The sequence below is a fragment of the Megascapheus bottae genome, chromosome X (assembly GCF_031878675.1).
Source record: "Megascapheus bottae isolate mThoBot1 chromosome X, mThoBot2.hap1, whole genome shotgun sequence".
Taxonomy (NCBI): domain Eukaryota; kingdom Metazoa; phylum Chordata; class Mammalia; order Rodentia; family Geomyidae; genus Megascapheus; species Megascapheus bottae.
This window is the reverse complement of record NC_143547.1, coordinates 76,894,826-76,912,471: the sequence shown is the minus strand read 5'-3', so window position 1 is coordinate 76,912,471 and position 17,646 is coordinate 76,894,826. Positions and strand designations below refer to the sequence as shown.

The 17,646-nt window shown below is 33.5% G+C and overlaps 1 protein-coding gene across 1 annotated transcript in view; it reads right to left on the bottom strand.

Annotated features, from left to right (window-relative positions):
• The window catches only part of Htr2c (5-hydroxytryptamine receptor 2C), a 180,000-nt gene that overhangs the window by 84,934 nt on the left and 77,420 nt on the right, over positions 1–17,646 (bottom strand). Inside the window, exon 3 of the mRNA XM_090326035.1 lies at positions 240–344. Coding sequence (XP_090182161.1) covers positions 240–274 — 35 coding nt within the window. The 5' untranslated portion in view covers positions 275–344. The remainder of the gene's footprint in view (positions 1–239; positions 345–17,646) is intronic.

Here is a 17,646-nt window from a genome sequence, read left to right as displayed (position 1 = left end):
TGAACTCAGGATCTTGGAAATCCTAAGACCACAGTTTGCTACTGAGCTACATCCCCAGTCTACCCTTGAAGTTAATCAGAAGTATGAGTTTGCCATTCATCCAAACATGTATTGAAAACTTTGCTGATAGTTTCAGCTCTTTATTTTATTTTGTCCTTGGTCACATCAAAGCATATTTAATATGTATAAACAAACATAAACTGTATTTTCATGAAATGAAGAGGTAATAATGTCCTTACAGGAGTGAGTACACCAAGCTCCTCAGGTTCAACATGATTGCTTTAGTATTCAGCAACCCAAGTGAAAAATTGACAAGAGGAAATTTAACAGATTGGATTCATTTTCTGGGGAGAGAAAAAGAAAAGAAAAAAGAACATTAGTTAAATTTAAATAACTTGCATGGCTTCAAAAATGTAAATTCACTTAAAAGAAACAGTGAATACTTAATTCATCAAAGATATAAGTATGCCATATTGTAGAAGAAATCAAGAAATAGCACAGAACAATTTTTTTGCAAATGTAAAACTAGTGTTTAAATTTTTTTCTATAGGCTTTATTTTTATGCAATTCTGTTTAATTTTCCACCAACGGAGGAAAAATAGCTTCAAATCAATGTTTTGAAGAAAGAATTATAATGGGTGTGGTTGGGAGAGATGGAGGGAGAATGATGAAAAGGGTAACATTTATCAAGATGCACTGTATTTATCAATTGTTATATTCAAGGGAAACCCCTTTGTATATCTACTTAAAGATCATAAAATAATCCTTTATTTTATATATCCTTTATTTGTGACTATTGGAAAAATGTATGTAATCTAGTCATTATCATGCCTATAACAAAAAGGTTTATCTTTTTATTTTATGGAAAATTAATAAACCATGAATTTTTGAACAATGAACATATTTTGTGCAACATTCCTAGTTTTCATTTTCTTCAAAGTAAAGTAATCTGCATTAAGCACTAATATTCTCCAGAGGGCAGCAATAATAGGTTTATACCAAAGTAAATAGATTGTTTACTATACTAAACACATGCAACTACTGTATATATTAAGAGAGCAGCTAATATATTATCTAATAAGGATAATATACAGAAATATTGAAAATGATAATAATTACTATAATTATAATAAAATGTAAAACTTTTTCAGGCAATAAATGCTGATACCAATATTCCCTTTTCAAGATTTTGTCTTCAAGGCAAATTTCTGAGTAAAAGAGCTGTATATAAGTACTTTCTCATTGTCATTAGTCAACTGCTGATTTAAAAAAAAATAAAACACTACTGAATGTAGTAAAAGCTGATAGGTCATGACTAAGTTCTCTAGAAGTCTGATGATACACTAATAAGAAAATATCATTATGGTACAGCGGCAACTTTCCTTTACTATGTCAGGCATATTTTGATGACTTACATGTTGCCATCAGTTTTGTAGTTTAAAGTACTTTTTGATCCATCAGCATTGCTAGTCTCCTACTGTGTGCAGACTGCATTTCTCAGAAAACTTTTAATTCAGTGCTGGGAACCACTACACAGGAATTGAGAATTTTTTACTTATTTGTTTCTTGTTTAGTGTGGTTTATTTTTTGCAGGTTTTTAGTATAATAAAATTGAGAATCTTTTTTTAAAGTAATTAGCTATTAGAAGGGATGGTAGTAGAAGAGACTTGTAGAAGTCGATGGTGTATGAAATCAAAAGATCCTGTCCAAAAAATCAAGGAGGTGTGCTCTTGGTATAATTGTGTCAAGAAGATAGTTTGTAGGTTTACTGAAAAAAAAAAAAACAGTGTTTGTTGCATTTTGTGAGGCTAACGATTTCTAATTAACTTGGTACTGGAAAAAGAAGGGATTTCAATTACATTTTCTATCTTAAAACTATTTTTTTTTCTTGTCAGTCATGGGCCTTAAACTCTGGGCCTGAGTGCTATCTGTGAGCTCTTCAGCTAAAAATGATCGCCCTACCCCTTGAACCACAGCATCACTTCTGGTTTTTTGGTGGTTAATTGAAGATAAGAATATCATGGACTTCCATGCTTTGGCTGGCTTTGAATCATGATCCTCAGATCTCAGCCTCCTGAGTAGCTAGGATTAGAGGCGTGAGCCACCAGGTGCCTGGCTCTTGAAACTACTTTTTTATTCCTTCTTTCCTGGAAGTGGTTTGATGAGTTTAAAAAGGAGATATATTAATGGTGTTTCTCCTGATGTTTTAAGTAAAACTAGATGGCATGGATTAACCTATGAAATCTTTCTGCTCTTCATGAGATAATCATGGTGATATGGTAAAATGGATTTCTTTGATAATGAAAAGAGAAACTCAATGCTTACAAAAATCACAGAATACAGTCAACAGAACACAGTCAACAGATGATTTCTGTCTAACTTGTTATAATAAAACATTTAAATTGAATATGTAACATTACCTATAGAGATTTGAGTTAGTCAGTTATCACTGTTAAAAAACACTCCCACTGGTATTGTACCCATTCAGCACTCAGCAGATGGCAAAAATAAAAAATGAATTAGTCACAAATGTTCAGATTATTCCCACGAAATAATGTTAATGCTTCACAGACTTATAACAATTTTGAAATAACTTAATTTAAAAATGTCTTATGGCTATTGAGTATGTTTTTAAATTTTGGTGATGATTTATACCTATAATTTTGATTATAATCTATACATTTTTAAAAATAGACTATTATGCCACCAGAAAACTCTAAGACCTCACAACAAAATAAGATCATTTACAATTGTATTCTTTGAAACCAATCTGACACTTTAACCTTCAATTGTCAGGTCTTAATTTATCCTATAATTTTGAATTCACTGATGTCTTAGGGCTAGAAACATACAAGAGAAATAATCTAGTGCTTTCTCTTTCAACAGGTCTATATTTAAGCACTCCTAGAAACTTGACAAATGAAATTCTTTAGAATGATATTTGAAATAGGCAGTTTTATAACTTTACACTGTTCAGCAATCTGTTCTGTCAGAAAATTATATTTTATTTCAGGCAAAAATCTCCAGGCTAATAGTTTTCAGTGGAACTGTGAATTGCTTATTCAGCTGAGTATAGGATTTATATCACAAGATATTAGCAGTTAACCTATTGCGTATTTCCTGGACCTGGTTTTTATGCCTCAGGCATAAAACTGGATGCTTCTCCATAGTATGCATGGATCAATCTAAGAATTTTAAATATACCATTAAATATCTCAGGTGCTTTCATAACTTCTCCATATTTAGACTTTGGTGAAGTGAAGTGTGATAACAGTAACTATATGGGATTTGTATCTGTCCTGGGCATTCTATTACATGCATAATTATAAGGTGAGTATTTAATTTGAAATTGGTTCTAGTGGCAATCTTTTTTTGTGGGTCATGGGGCTTGAACTAGGCATGGGCACTGTCCCTGTGCTCTTCTGCTCAAGGTTACCACCCTACCCTTGAGCCAAGCCCCACTTCCCATTTTTCTAGATGTTAATTGGAGATAAGAGTCTCAGGTCCTTTTGCATTCAGGCTGGCTTTGAACCTTGATCCTCAGATCTCAGCTGCAATGTCAATCTTATACCCTGCTCCAAACAATGCAAGGGATTGTGGAAACAAATGTATTGTTTAACCTGGACTTGGGATGAAAATGAAACTTTTTACATTATTTGTGTTTACTTACTACTTCTGGTTGATATACTTTTTGAAAGGTTTAAAGTATTAGGAAGGGAGCCCAGGGCCTCAAACATGCTATGGAGACCTATAGCCACTAAGCTACCTCCCTCACCTCTCATGACATTAACTACTATTGAATTTAGAGAGAATTAATACAATAGTTAAAAAACAATGTACAGTGTACAGGATTATACATTTTCCATACTTTCAAAATTAATACAGTTAAAGTAGGTATGACAAAATATTCCACGGTTATAGTAACAGATATTTAGAGACTTTGTCTAAATGGTCAATGCGCACTGCACTTTAAAGCTATCTTCTCCATAGGGAGTAGCAGAACTGTGCCTGGATTATTTTGACAGAAGTGTCTATATAGCAAATGATCTAAAGGCTTTTAAAGAACAGAGGTAAATTTCTGTGGTAGAGACCTCTTCCAATTGATTTGCCAGGCTGACACTGTTACAGCAGAACTTTCATGTGTTTGAGTATTATGTGATTGCCTATTATGTGTAAGGTACTATGCCAATTCATTTAATGATGAGTACATGGTAAGAAATGAGATGAATAAGTCTCTTGCTCTCATGGAGTTCACATTTTAACAAGAAAAGCAGCCTATATTGATGTAAAGACATAGATAAGTTAGTTTCAAATAGCAATCATTGTCTTCAATAAAATGAGTTTACATAGAGATTGGAGGAAATATATGAGATGGATTTACAGACATAGCTTGATATGTTTCTCTCTATACATACATACATAAACACACACATACATGCATCATGTAAACCATATATGCCTGCATTTGCTCGCTATTCTCAAGCATGTGAAAACATACAGTAATTTCATACTGTTGAGGTAGGCACATGATAAATACCACTGATTGGAATGTTTCAAACCTTTCTATTAGTTTGACTTTAATTTTATAAGCTAGAGAAAAATACCCTCTTAATCTTTTGTCAAGATGGTTGCAATTCAATGTAGCTTTATACCAAAATGCATTCGTGCTCACATTTACAATAGCATTTCCTCACCCATAGATTCCCCTTACTCCCTAGCTCATTACATAACGACATTGGAAACAGGAATATCCAGCAGGCTCTTCATGTTGTAGAAAGTTGCAGTTGAGGCATGAAAAGCGAAAAGTTCAATCAGTTGCCCAGATGTATTTATTGCCAAATAACTGGGTACTTGGATACATCTGGACAGCCGAATGAACTCTTAACTCTTCATCTTTCCAATGGCTCTTCATTTCATAGCTTCAGAAAAACCTGGATCAGTTTGTGGTTTTGCTGTTCCCCTGGAAGGGAAGCAATCCCTGCTATTGTTTTATAACTTATTACTATAAAATGTACATAGATCACTAAAATCAATAATATGTGTTAATGATACATTATTCATACAAAATTAAAATATGTCATAAATACTATATATTTGGTTAAAATCAAAATTATTTTGTATAATTTATTAATGTGTAATTAATTTTAGTATCATTCACTACCCGAGCTTATAGGTCTTTGAACTGACCAGAAGGAGTCCTGAGTCTATAATTGTCACCTAGTTGATGTGTGTTGTGTGTCTTAGAATACACTATTGATGCTCTTTGAGTCTCAGTGTTTTCATACATGACATTCTATAAAGGTGCAGTAGAAAACCTATGCCCCTTCTTGCTCTAAGTCACTGAGGTTTTGATCCTTTACTTTGTAAATATTTGATATGTTGTGTGGAATTTACAAAAAGATACTTCAGAACACCTAAGGTTGAATATAATTAGATTCTGTTTGTTATTAGCAATTGAATATAAAACATGATATTCACCTCTTTTACTTCTTTCTTTCTTTATGTCTGTCTGTCTGTCTGTCTGTGTCTGTCTGTCTTTTCTATTCCTTTTGTTTGTTTGTTTGCCAGTCCTGGGGCTTGAACTCAAGGCCTGGACACTGTCCCTGAGCTTCAAAGCTAGCACTCTACCAGTTGAGCAACAGTATCACTTTTGGCTTTTTTCTGTTTACGTGGTACTGAAAGGAATTGAACCCAGGGTCTCACTAATATTAGGCAAGCATTCGACCACTGAGCCACATTCCCAGCCCTTTCTTAGAGTACAGAGTACAAAGAGGCATACAAAAATTGAAGATAAAAATATTTTTGATTTGAGAGGTCGTGTTTTTAATAATTTGCAGAAAAGTGAAGTTTAAGAAGTAATTCCTTTCATTTCAGTGACTTAATGCTTGGCTGCAATCCATTCACTGATTTGTGGATTTCCACAATACATTTATTTCATTTGTAGGAAACAAAGTATACATCAGTTGGACAATTTTGAAAATACTCTATTTTTTCCATAAATGTATCAACATTGAGAGAACCAGATATGCCTATTTTATCACTTCCTCTTGTGTGATTGAAGCCCAAAATATCAGGCTACAAATGACACATAATATATATTTACTTTTTAAATATTCTAACTCATGTCATAGATAATTCTTTTAATTACTTCTCAAAAGTATTTCCTGTTTCAAATAAAATCTATCAGATTCAAAACAACCAATCCTCAAGTCCTCAAGTTGTGTATTTGTGTGTGCATCCATAACTATGTATGCATATGTTTGTTAGATGTGGGGAGCAAAAAGAAAGGGATTTCAAATACACAAATCACCAACATATCATAAACTGAAACCATTTCATAATGCTCCAAAGCTCTTTGAGTGATTGAATAATTTTCCTTCTCATGCAATAATTAAAATAATCTATATAATGCTATATACTAAAATTTTGTGAAAGTATTTAAGTTTTGCAAGATTGAACCTGAAAGATAATTCTATATATAGTCAGTCATAATTGTATAACCCACTCCAGATCTATAGAACTGTGGTTTCTTATCTCATAGACTCGTTTAATGACATACATTTTCTCTAGATGATTTTTGGTGAAATATCAATGTGTTTCACAGCTTTACCTAAAGCTATAATTAAAGAAAAAATGAAATTATATTTTAGAGAGAATTGAGAAAATTTGAATATTGGCCTGGGTTTTAGATGACAGATATTCTTAAAATTGCTAAATGTGGTAATTGCTAAATGTTTTTTTATACAGTCTACTCTTGATTTGGGGAAGGATTGTAAAATGATTTTAAATAATTCAGCAAACTGAATGGAAAAGACAAAAGGATAGGTTAATCTAGCCATTGTGAAATCTTAATAGTTATTAGGTCAGGATGATGGAGTTATGGAGGAATATTATATTGCAATGTCTACTATTGTGTGTGTTTGAAATGTTTGCAAAGTAAATTATATTATCAAATGAGATATGTTTCAGGTTAAATAGCATGAAAAAGATTAGTTTTCTCCAAAATCAAATGTTTTTAGGTCTTTCTTTGCCCAATACAGTTTTATTTTTAGTACCTTAATATGCCACCAATTTAGTTGTCTCAAACAAAAGGATGCACAACAAACAACATTATTTTATCCCTTTCCTAGAATGAGAATCATTTATTTTCTCTCAAAAATTTGGTCTCTTTGTTGGCTTTCCTTCAACAGATATTATGATAATGCATTTTGAGAAAAGCAGTTCTTGAGTAAATGACGTTTGAAATGACAATTTTCAATTTTTTGTCGATATCATCTTCAATTAATTATGGCTTAAGCTTTCTCATCTAAGATCACCAGGGACGAGCAATCATGGAGAGTTTCTTAGTATAAGCCATGGCGTTACTTTGGCAAAGGTCTAAATATTCTGAAGGATAACTGGCTCCACCTTGCATGTCTAGGAATAATTTTTCAGTATCAGTGGCTAAATATAGTGATAGGTAGCTTTGACTAAATGTATTGATTTTTCATTGGGAATTTATGGAGAAATTTTTTTTAGTCTAAATTATCACTGAGACCTATTTTCCCTTTCCTAGGACTTTAAATCATGAAGGGAGTTAGGTTAAGTATTTTATTCTTTTCTCTTATTTCAGGGTATCTGCATTTGCTAAGATCACATAAGTAGCATTAATGGAATTTTATTCCTCCATTGGGAAGAGTAATACTATGCAATTTGTAAGAAATGGATGGAAGTGGAAAAAAATGGTATGAAATGAAGCAAGTCAGGTTGAGAGACAAGGAGCACATCGTTTCTCTCATATTTGGAGGTTATATCTAACTTATAAATATATATATATTTACAAACATATACAAGGTCATATGAATATCTACACAAATCTATTAACTAGACTATGATATAGACAGGGGAATTTCCAATTGTGTAATACCTTTGAATAATTATAGTATGCCTAGTTGAGGTAATTTGTCAAAAGTAGCATAGCTAATTTTTATTTTTTATCTAATGAAGTCTTTGCTTTATGAAGGGATTAGTTTCTCATTCTTTCCTTCTATTCTTTCTTAAATGACATCTTAAAGTGAAATACCTTATTTTTAAACATTTAGTCTTCTTTTCTATAGATAAACGAATAAAGTTACCTATGCTACTTTTGGCAAATTACATCAATTTTTTAACATACTTGATAGCTTATATTCCCTACTGCTCAGTATTCAAATTTAATCTTTCCCTCATCTCATGGCATCCAGGTTCTAATACAAAAACAGTTATTGTATTACTTGCTATAAGAAATGAAATTTAGAACAAAAATTTAAATTACTTAAGTAATTTGGTCCAAAACACAATTATTTTCATTGTAGATAAATAAAAGCCAAAGTATAAATAACTTGCAATATACAGCATTCAGAGCCAATTCTAATACATTATACATGTATGTTTTAAAAACTCTACAAAACATCCACTACTCACAGGATGCCGAAAATTATTTTGAATGGTCATTGTAATTATCTTGCCAAATGTAACCTGATCATGAATAAAACATTAGATCATTCCAATATCTATGGAAATCTATTCATTAGTTTCCTATAAAACTTTTGGCTTGTTACCTTGCAATTCTGGCAGTAGAAAACCTGTTAGTATAGAACCTTGTAAAGCACATGCTAAGAGTCTGTCATTGCAGAACACCCTGGGAATTCTTATTATCTAAGACACCATTTGTCATCCTAAGACAAAGGATGACCAAGGAACCTTTATAGAAATTGCCCAATATGAAAAAATATGAACAAGGATAATTATTTTTCATTTAAGAAGTTGTTGCCCTATATACTTTTCATCATTTACTGCTTGCTAAAACAACAATGTAACACTACATTAAAGTGCTTAATTATCACATGCATCTAGGAAGTGATAGAACAGGATTCCATTTCAGATTCATTATAGTCCAGTGTTCATATTTTTTCACTCTATACAACTACCATTTATAAGAAGTTCATTGATTATATAAAGACTGTGAAAATTTCCAAATTGGACACATCAATTCAATTTTTATGTCAGGTAAGCATAATTTCAAAGAAAATGTGGAAAACGGCAATTGAAAAACCATCCACCTTCCTGTTTTGATAGTTGAAGAAACTGTTCCAGAAGAAATAAATGACTTATTCAATGTCCTTATGTGGATTTTTTGACAGTGCCAAGAATAAAAGCCAGTTTCCTGTTCCCTTCAGTCCTCTGATTCTGAGTCTTGTAGATTGCAAGGTGCTTTGAAGAGTAACAGATCATTAGTGTCACTGGGTTGTGTCAAACTCATAGTAGAATATCTCATGCCCTTTCATTAAGTGAAAGGAAATAAGGGAACTGTCATAGCTACAAATTTTAATGCAATAGAATTCTACCTTGAAATACATGTCTAGACACGTGGCATTTCAAATATTCAAGGAAAGAAGTTCAGCAAAAAGACAGACAAGAAGAAAGGTAAAAAAGAAGGGGAAAGGAGTACATGGAAGGAAGAAGGTAGACAGAACTAGTCTTTAAATGTGTACTAATTTCTTGAAGTCTGGAAGCTCCACATGGTTATGTTATATGTGCTGTTTCAGGGACAAACTCTGGCAGGAATAAGCTGGCAGGACTACTCAACAACATAAGTTGTTTGTGTAAAAACTTTGGTAAATCTCACAGTTGCCTTCTTGAGTATTTAATTTACTCACAATAATAACAGTGAAACAAAGTGACTTTCGAAACAATGAACAATTCCATGACTAGACTAACAATTTAACAAAACCATTTTGATTTGCAGAAAAAAATGCAAGCCTATTTATTCAAAGATGGTGGAGCTCACCAATGAATATTCCTAGATTTACATTTTCGTATAGTTTATAAATGTAGTTCAGTTTGAATAATGGTAGGTAGACCAAAACTCCATGAGGAAGTTTGAATCTCAAGGTGTTTAGTTTGACTCATTAAGATGAACACAAGTGAGTGAAAAGATGACACTAACTTTGATATTTCTAGCATGACTTAAGTATACTAGCTTTTTTTAGAAAACACAAAGTTCTTGGAAGAAATAAACTACTGGGTTGTGTATAAACTTTGAAGTATGCCTTCTGTTTCCTGGATACATTGTTAAGTTCCCTTTGAAAGGCTTATGCCTAGTATATATAAAGTAGTATAATGCTAAAACATTTGACTCAAGATATAAAATATGTGTGATTTTTTTAAACTTCAGGACATGACATATATAGAATAGAGTAAACTCACTAATAGAAGATATTAGCCTGCTGCATTTGAATGAAGCATATTAAATTTGGGGTCAAAATGTGGACAACTGAGGATTGGGAGGCATGGCCTAGTGGTAGGGTGCTTGCCTAGCATGCAGGAAGCCCTGGGTTCAATTCCTCAGTGCCACATACACAAAGAAATCCAGAACTGGTGATGTGGCTCAAGTGGGAGAGTGCTAGCCTTTAGAACGGAAGGACAGTGCCCAGGCAAAAAAGATGGACAACTGAGGCTTTTACTTCTTAGCTATCAGTCTTTAGGAAAGTCATTTAATTCTTTGTCAGCATTTGCTTCATAAATCATGTGTCCCCAAATGCTTGTGGATATAGCTAAAGGATGCCAAAATAAATAAATGTTAAATGGTAGATATTAAAATAAACTTTAAAAAGTTGACTTCATACATTATTCCAGCAATAAAATAAAATTTAAAGAGTCAGAAGTTTGGCCTATTGTGTATAAATACCACATCTTGTTGATCCATTTGTGGTATTTATATATACACAATGGAATTCTGTGCTGCTGTCAGAATGAGATTGCCCCATTTGTAAGGAAATGGAAAGACTTAGAAAAAATCATATTAAGTGAAGTAAGCCAGACTAAAAGGAACATAGGCTCAATGGTTTCCCTCATTTGTCATAATCAGTAGAAACCTTGGCCTCTCCTACCAGAGATTTACAATAGAGCAAAACCTAGATACATAAGGCCATATAGTATGACGCTAAATGAAAAGACCTCCAGGATATAGAAACAAAAGCCATATAATGAATGATGGTTGTCCTTAATATACTGATATCGCTCATCCTTTTTACTGTCCCTTGGTTATCTCATATTATTACAGTATTTCACCTTGTTATTGGATATATTGTATATATGCTTATTTGGTTATTTGAAATAGGTTAGGGAAGAGGGGAAAACAAGATGAGGGGTGGGGTGGGGGAAGGGAAATGGGGACCAAGACATGAGAAAGGGTATCAATGTTTGTGAAACAATGCACCTTCTATCTGGTGAATATAATGTAACCCTTCTATTAATTACAATAAAAATATATAGAAAAAAAGAAGTTTGGCCTAGTGGTAGAGTGCTTGCCTAGCATGCATGAAGACCCGGGTTCAATTACTCGGTACTACATACACAGAAAAAGCAAGAAATGGTGCTGGGGCTCAACTGGCAGAGTGCTAGCCTTGAGGAAAAATCCCAAGGACTGTGCTCAGGTCCTGAGTTCAAGTCCCATGACTGGCAAATAAAATAAAATAAAATTTAAAAAAGAAACACAAAAAGATGAATCCATGAATAAATGAGTATTCTAAAATTCAATAGAAGTATCCATTTATTTTGAAATATTCTTTTTTCCAAGTATATTCTTGAAACAACTTATTAATGATATGTATTTTGCCTAGATATTTTTACTGTCTTCACTAAACAGTAAGAAAACAAGAAGTGGTTATAATACATTTTTGAATAGTATTGCTTTGAAAAAAGTTAACATAAAACTAAATTGATGACATTTGTACTAGTCTAGAAGTGCAACTAGTAGGGATTCATGATATTCAAATTAAAAGGTTTCCCAAATACTTTGAGAATTAACATTGGAAAGAAACAAAATCTGATGAAAATTGCCTGCTTCTGGATCTAACTGTTGGTTTAAAAGGGAACCCATGGGCTTTTCTGTCTGAGCTGACCTGTACCTCAATTCTACCATTCCTAGCTCCCCAAATAGCTAGGATTACAAGTTTTGAGCCACTGGTGCCTGGAAAAATTGGTTTTAATGACATTTAATCTTGAAAAGGGCAGAAACAAATAAAATTTCTATGTCATTCTTACTTTACTATTCAGAACAATCAGGACAAACATAGATGAAATGAGTACATCTAATGCATTTAAAGCATTTATGTTGATTCAATAAGGCATTTGATGTTCACAAAAACAACAAAAAATGAGGGGAAAGCTTATTAGGGATGGTGTATTATGCTCATGAAATTTGGGAACAAGATAAAGGGCTATTTACATGTAAGCATAATTCATGTTACACTTCAAGAAATAATTGAATGCCTTATTTCATTAGTTATGTTCTTATATCAAGAAAAATGTGAATGAGTAAAAACAACTGCCAGTACAAAGTGTTACAGCGAAATGAAGAGATTCATTTATTATACTCACATTATATATTCTTTCAAATCTGTAGACTCATGACCTTCTTGCCAAGAATTTCATAAGTGAATCATAAGAAATGCAATGTACCAGTATCTGTGGCACCAATCTTTGATTTTAATGAGAGAACTGGCAGTCACATAAAATCAGATGGATCATGGAAAATACAATTGTAGAACATATTGGCTGCCAGGTTGGTTGACATTTCTTCTTTTCTGTCACAAAAATTGTAGATATAGGAAGAATTTCCAAAATGAAACTTTTCATTGAAAATGTGGTATAGCTAGATATTTGAAGTCAGCTTCATCCTAATTGGCAGTAACCTAACTGATACAAGTGATTTACTTTTGTCATGGTACCATTCGAGGAAAAAACTCACATGTAGCTAAATGATTGAAAGATCTCTTACAAAAAATAACCTCACACCAGACGTGGTGGCTCACACCTGTAATCCTAGCTAATCAGGAAGCTGAGATCTGAGGATCAAGGTTTAAAGCCAGCCCAGGCACAAAAGGACCTGAGACTCTTATCTCCAGTTAACCTCTAGAAAAAGGGATGTGGGGCTTGGCTCAAAGGTAGGGCAGTAGCCTTGAGCAGCAGAGCTCAGGAACACTGCCCAGGCCCAGGGTAGGGTGGTAGCTTTGAGGTGAAGAGCTCAGGGATAGCGTCCAGGCGGAGTTCAAGCCCCATGATCCAACCCCCTCCCCCAAATTTGATGAAAGGAAACAATTACTGAATAAATCTTAATTGAAGGCCTTCCATTTGTTGAGTACTTTTAGGAACTGGAGACATGTTGAGAGGCAAAATGGACATATTCTGGCTTTTTATGGAGAAAAAAATCTGGAATTAGCCTTATATAGGTAATCGTATCAATTCCATATTGTCAGAGATGGTCAGTTCTGAAAAAGGAAGGGCATACTACTATGACATTGGCACAATGGTACTATTAAGAGTGGTTGGTAAATTATGCCTGCTTTAAGGTGGTAACACTTGAAGGAGATCTGAAGGATTCTTAGGACACAATATACATTTTTTTGGCATCAAGCTATAAGTTATTGGTGAAAGCTTCTATTTCAGTCTCCAGTCTGACATATCTGAAAACACTTGGAGGGCTATAGTTAGGTAATGAGTATAGTAAAAAGTTATAACTTAGAGGGAAAAAATAGTGAATAAAATATTTATAAAAGAAAACCAGAAGACATTAAACATTTGTAACTATACCACATTAATATTTGTTTTATTCTTGACCTATCACAAGAATACATAGGATATCTAAGATTAAATGCTAATTTAATAGCATTTTGCAACTATTTTCAGTCACCATAAACTTTCACACTACCATCTAATGACTACCATAATAACTACTATGAATGGTCATTTAGAACTGACATGGATGGCCTTATCTATGGTCCTACCAAGATGATATAATTGATGAGATTGCAGTTCCAAGCATCTTTCACACTAAAATGAATGTTTACTGTTGTAGTGCACACAAGCCCTTGGGACACTCTGTTAGGGGATTCATAGTTTGAGGCCAGCCTGGGCTACATACAGCATGCCCAGTCCGCCTGGGGTGCATAGTAAGCCCCTGGCTCTAAAATAAAATAAATGTGAGCGCCATTCACCACAGTATTAATACAAAAAGTGAAAAATTGATATAGAAATAAAAGATATCTCACTTCAATTGGATTTCATCCTCAAATTGATCAGATTTTCAGAACATTAAACATTGTGGATGAGTTTCCAAAAAGAGAAATCAATATCACTGACTTTCCTGATGTGATAAAAACAAAGCAAGCACAAACATTTTGCTTTGTCACTCATGGGGCTTGAACTCTGGTCCTGGGCGCTGTCTTTGAGCTCTTCAGCTCAAGGCTACCACCCTACCCCTTGAGTCACAGCATCACTTCTGGTTTTCTAGAGGTTAATTGGAGATAAGCGTCTCAGGTTCTTTAGTGTCTAGGCTGGCTTCGAATCATGATCCTCAGATCTCAGCCTCCTGAGTAGCTTGGGTTATAGGCATCAGACCTCGCACCCGGAAAGCAACAACATTTTTATGGCGCTTTCCATAAATGTTATAGATTAATTTTTTTCATTTTGCTGTAATGCTACACAATTGAAAATAGCATCATTTATTATTGTACAAAGTAAGAATCAAATACTCTTTCATGAAACAGGTCTTTTAGAAACAGTGTTGTCTGTGGTACAGTTACTGCTATCAATAAAATATCTGAACATTATTAGAAGTCTTCCCATGAAAATGGATTCATATGGTAATCAAAATTTTAAGGATTACCATCCAGTGGCCCTCAGCTTTTTATAATTCCCGCCCTTTTGAGAGTGTGAGGTACCTGTAAAGGTGACCTATTACTTTGGTGCGTATGTTTCTTTATATGGCAAAAAGGATTAGGCAAAGGGACCTAATCTCAAACAATTGTCCCTTTAAAAGCCAGTCTTTTTCTGTGGCTTGTTAGTAAAGGGAGTGTCAGAAATGAAGCATTTGAAAGGCTTGTTTGTGCAGTTAATAGCTTTGAAGAAGGAGAGGAAATGTGAGAAGGAATGTGATGAGACCTTGCTTGGAACAGGGCATCCAAATAAGGTAAATAGTAACCTCAGTCCTATAGTCCTAAGGAACTGAATACTATCAATAACTTGAACTTTCATAAAAGCAAAATTTCCATAGACAATAGTCCTGTGAGACCTTAGGGAGTTGAAGTGAGTCCTGGGACTTCTACAGACAATGAACTAACGAACAGATTTTGGTTTAAGCAAATTATCACATAGCAATAGAAATCTAATATTGGTAGTCAATAAATTTAATGCAAGAGAAGAGGCATAGGAAAAAAAGGCAGAGGGAGAAGATCATAAGAACAAACTAGAGACAGAAAATTAACTAGTAGAGAGCAGAGGGCAAAATAATTACAGGACAAAACAGGGAAAGGCTTAACCTCTGTGACACATGAAGAAACTACATTTTAATGTATTGCATTAATTTCTTTGATCATTCTCTCAAACATAAAGATGAGCTTCAGATTCAAAATTTTCTCAGGATATGTTTGTTATAAAAGGATAAATATGTTTGGGAAAGAATCAGAAGTTGTTCATGGCCACAATCCATCTTAATAGAAAAGCTTTATTGGATTTGAACAAGCATGAATAGGAATTGAATTAAATGTATGCCAAAAGCAGAAGACACTTTATGTGGATTTATGTAGACTAATGAATCAAGTGAATGACTCAGTACATTGTTCAAATGGAAGCAAAAAAAAAGAAAATTGAAACATTGGAAAGCTCTACTGGCTTCATACAGGTACAACAATGCTAGAACCAAAGCAAATATATGGCAAATTTACCCCAGTAAGGAATATAACCTACTTAAGAAAAGTTTCTGAGAAATTAAAACCCTGAGCTTTCATATCATGAGCAGGAAATTTCAGAATATGCTCTAATTGTTATTGAAACAGAGGCAATTAAAATGTTCAATGTGAGGAAAGATAAGAGCAGATGAATTCCCAGTAGAAACCCCTAAAACTTAAAAATTCTCACATATTCTAAACTGCTCAAGTAGCTGGATTATTAATGTATTTAAATCCTTTTCCTTTGGTGAAATTTCATAGAAATCCACAAATAAACAACTATGAGCATTGTTTTTTTTCACATTAGGCTTTATGTAATAAGGGGCCCAGAGAAATTAATGCAACAAGAAAGTAGATGAACAGGAAGTATCAAACCACATTGCACAGTATAATCAATGAATATCAAATTATTTTCTTCTTGTTAGATTGCAAATCTTGCATAAATTTCAAATAAAAAATACACTCAGTTTCAATTTTTTCAATTTTTTATAGATTTTATTAACATTGATTTTTACATCATATTTCAAATGTCATGTTTAACAAGTATTCAAGAAGAGAATCTCTATATACAATCACTGGCACATAGATTTTAGAACATAATTAAAATCAACCTAAGTGTTTGTATGTCATAGATACATATTAATCTACATAATAAAACATTATGTCTGTGGAGTATATATCGCATCATAGATTTTTACATCTATTTACTTATGTCCATAACCTTGGGTACCCAGATATTGAGTCATTGCCCTTGTACTGTTCGGATCTAATATCCACATATCAAGGAGACCATGTGCCTTTTGTTCCATTGGTCTTGACTTATCTCACTAAACATGATTTGCTGTAGTTTCATCTACTTCCCAGTGAATGCCATAAAACATTAAGAATCTGGTTTTTTTTGTACAAAGTTTCAATTTTATTTGTAAATTCTCAGTGTCCACCTATGTCATTTTATTGTCTAAAATTATTATTTCCAGATTTACTGTCTAGACTCTATATTGAAAATGAGCTGTACAACTTGTGGAAGAGGGAGGGGGCTTGGGAAGGAAAAACAGAGAAAACAAAGAAAAAGGTGGCATTGTTCAAAAAGAGATGCTCTCATGATGGTGACTTATGTAACTATAACCCCTTTGTGCATCACCTTTACAATATCAATAAGAAGAAAAAAATGAAAACCCAAATTGCTTTTTCCTAAAATCACCAACCCCTAAATTTGGCCCACAAATTAACTGATAGAATGGTAAGAAAGCTTGGCATCAAATGTCTTTTTTATGCCTTTTCTCTGAACTTTCAACTTGCAGGCACCTTGGAATCTAGAAAGTACATAACTATCAACAACATCTTATTATGAGAGTCAACAGTCCCTCACCAGTGGTAACCAATTAGATTACACACAGCTCCACCTCTGACTAGGACTATTCAATCTATGAGCATATAATATCCCTTGCCCATATTCTTCCTCTATTTCAATCTAAAGCTTATGTCTGTACCCTAGACTGACTAGAATTGGGCTAAAGTATCCATTTTGTCTCTTCCCATGCATTCCAATGCCACATAATGAATGTTCTTTTCTCTGCTTTCACCACTCCTCATCTATTTACAGGATGTTGGGGTACATGGGTAGATCTGAAATGGAACCTGAGAGTTGGGCCTCTGGCCTAGATCTTTGGGTTATAATTCTTTCTTTTCTTGCAGACAGGATATTGTTATATAGCAGAGGTTTGGCTTGCACTATGATCTTGTTGTCTCAGCTAAGCTTTGCAATTTCATTTTGTTTACCCAAATAGTGTAAGGAAAATACTCCAATTAATTTCATGATTTGATGTGACATATATAAGACTTTTAAAATTTTTTTCACAAATACTTTCTAATTTATTAGTAAATTTTGTGCATCATT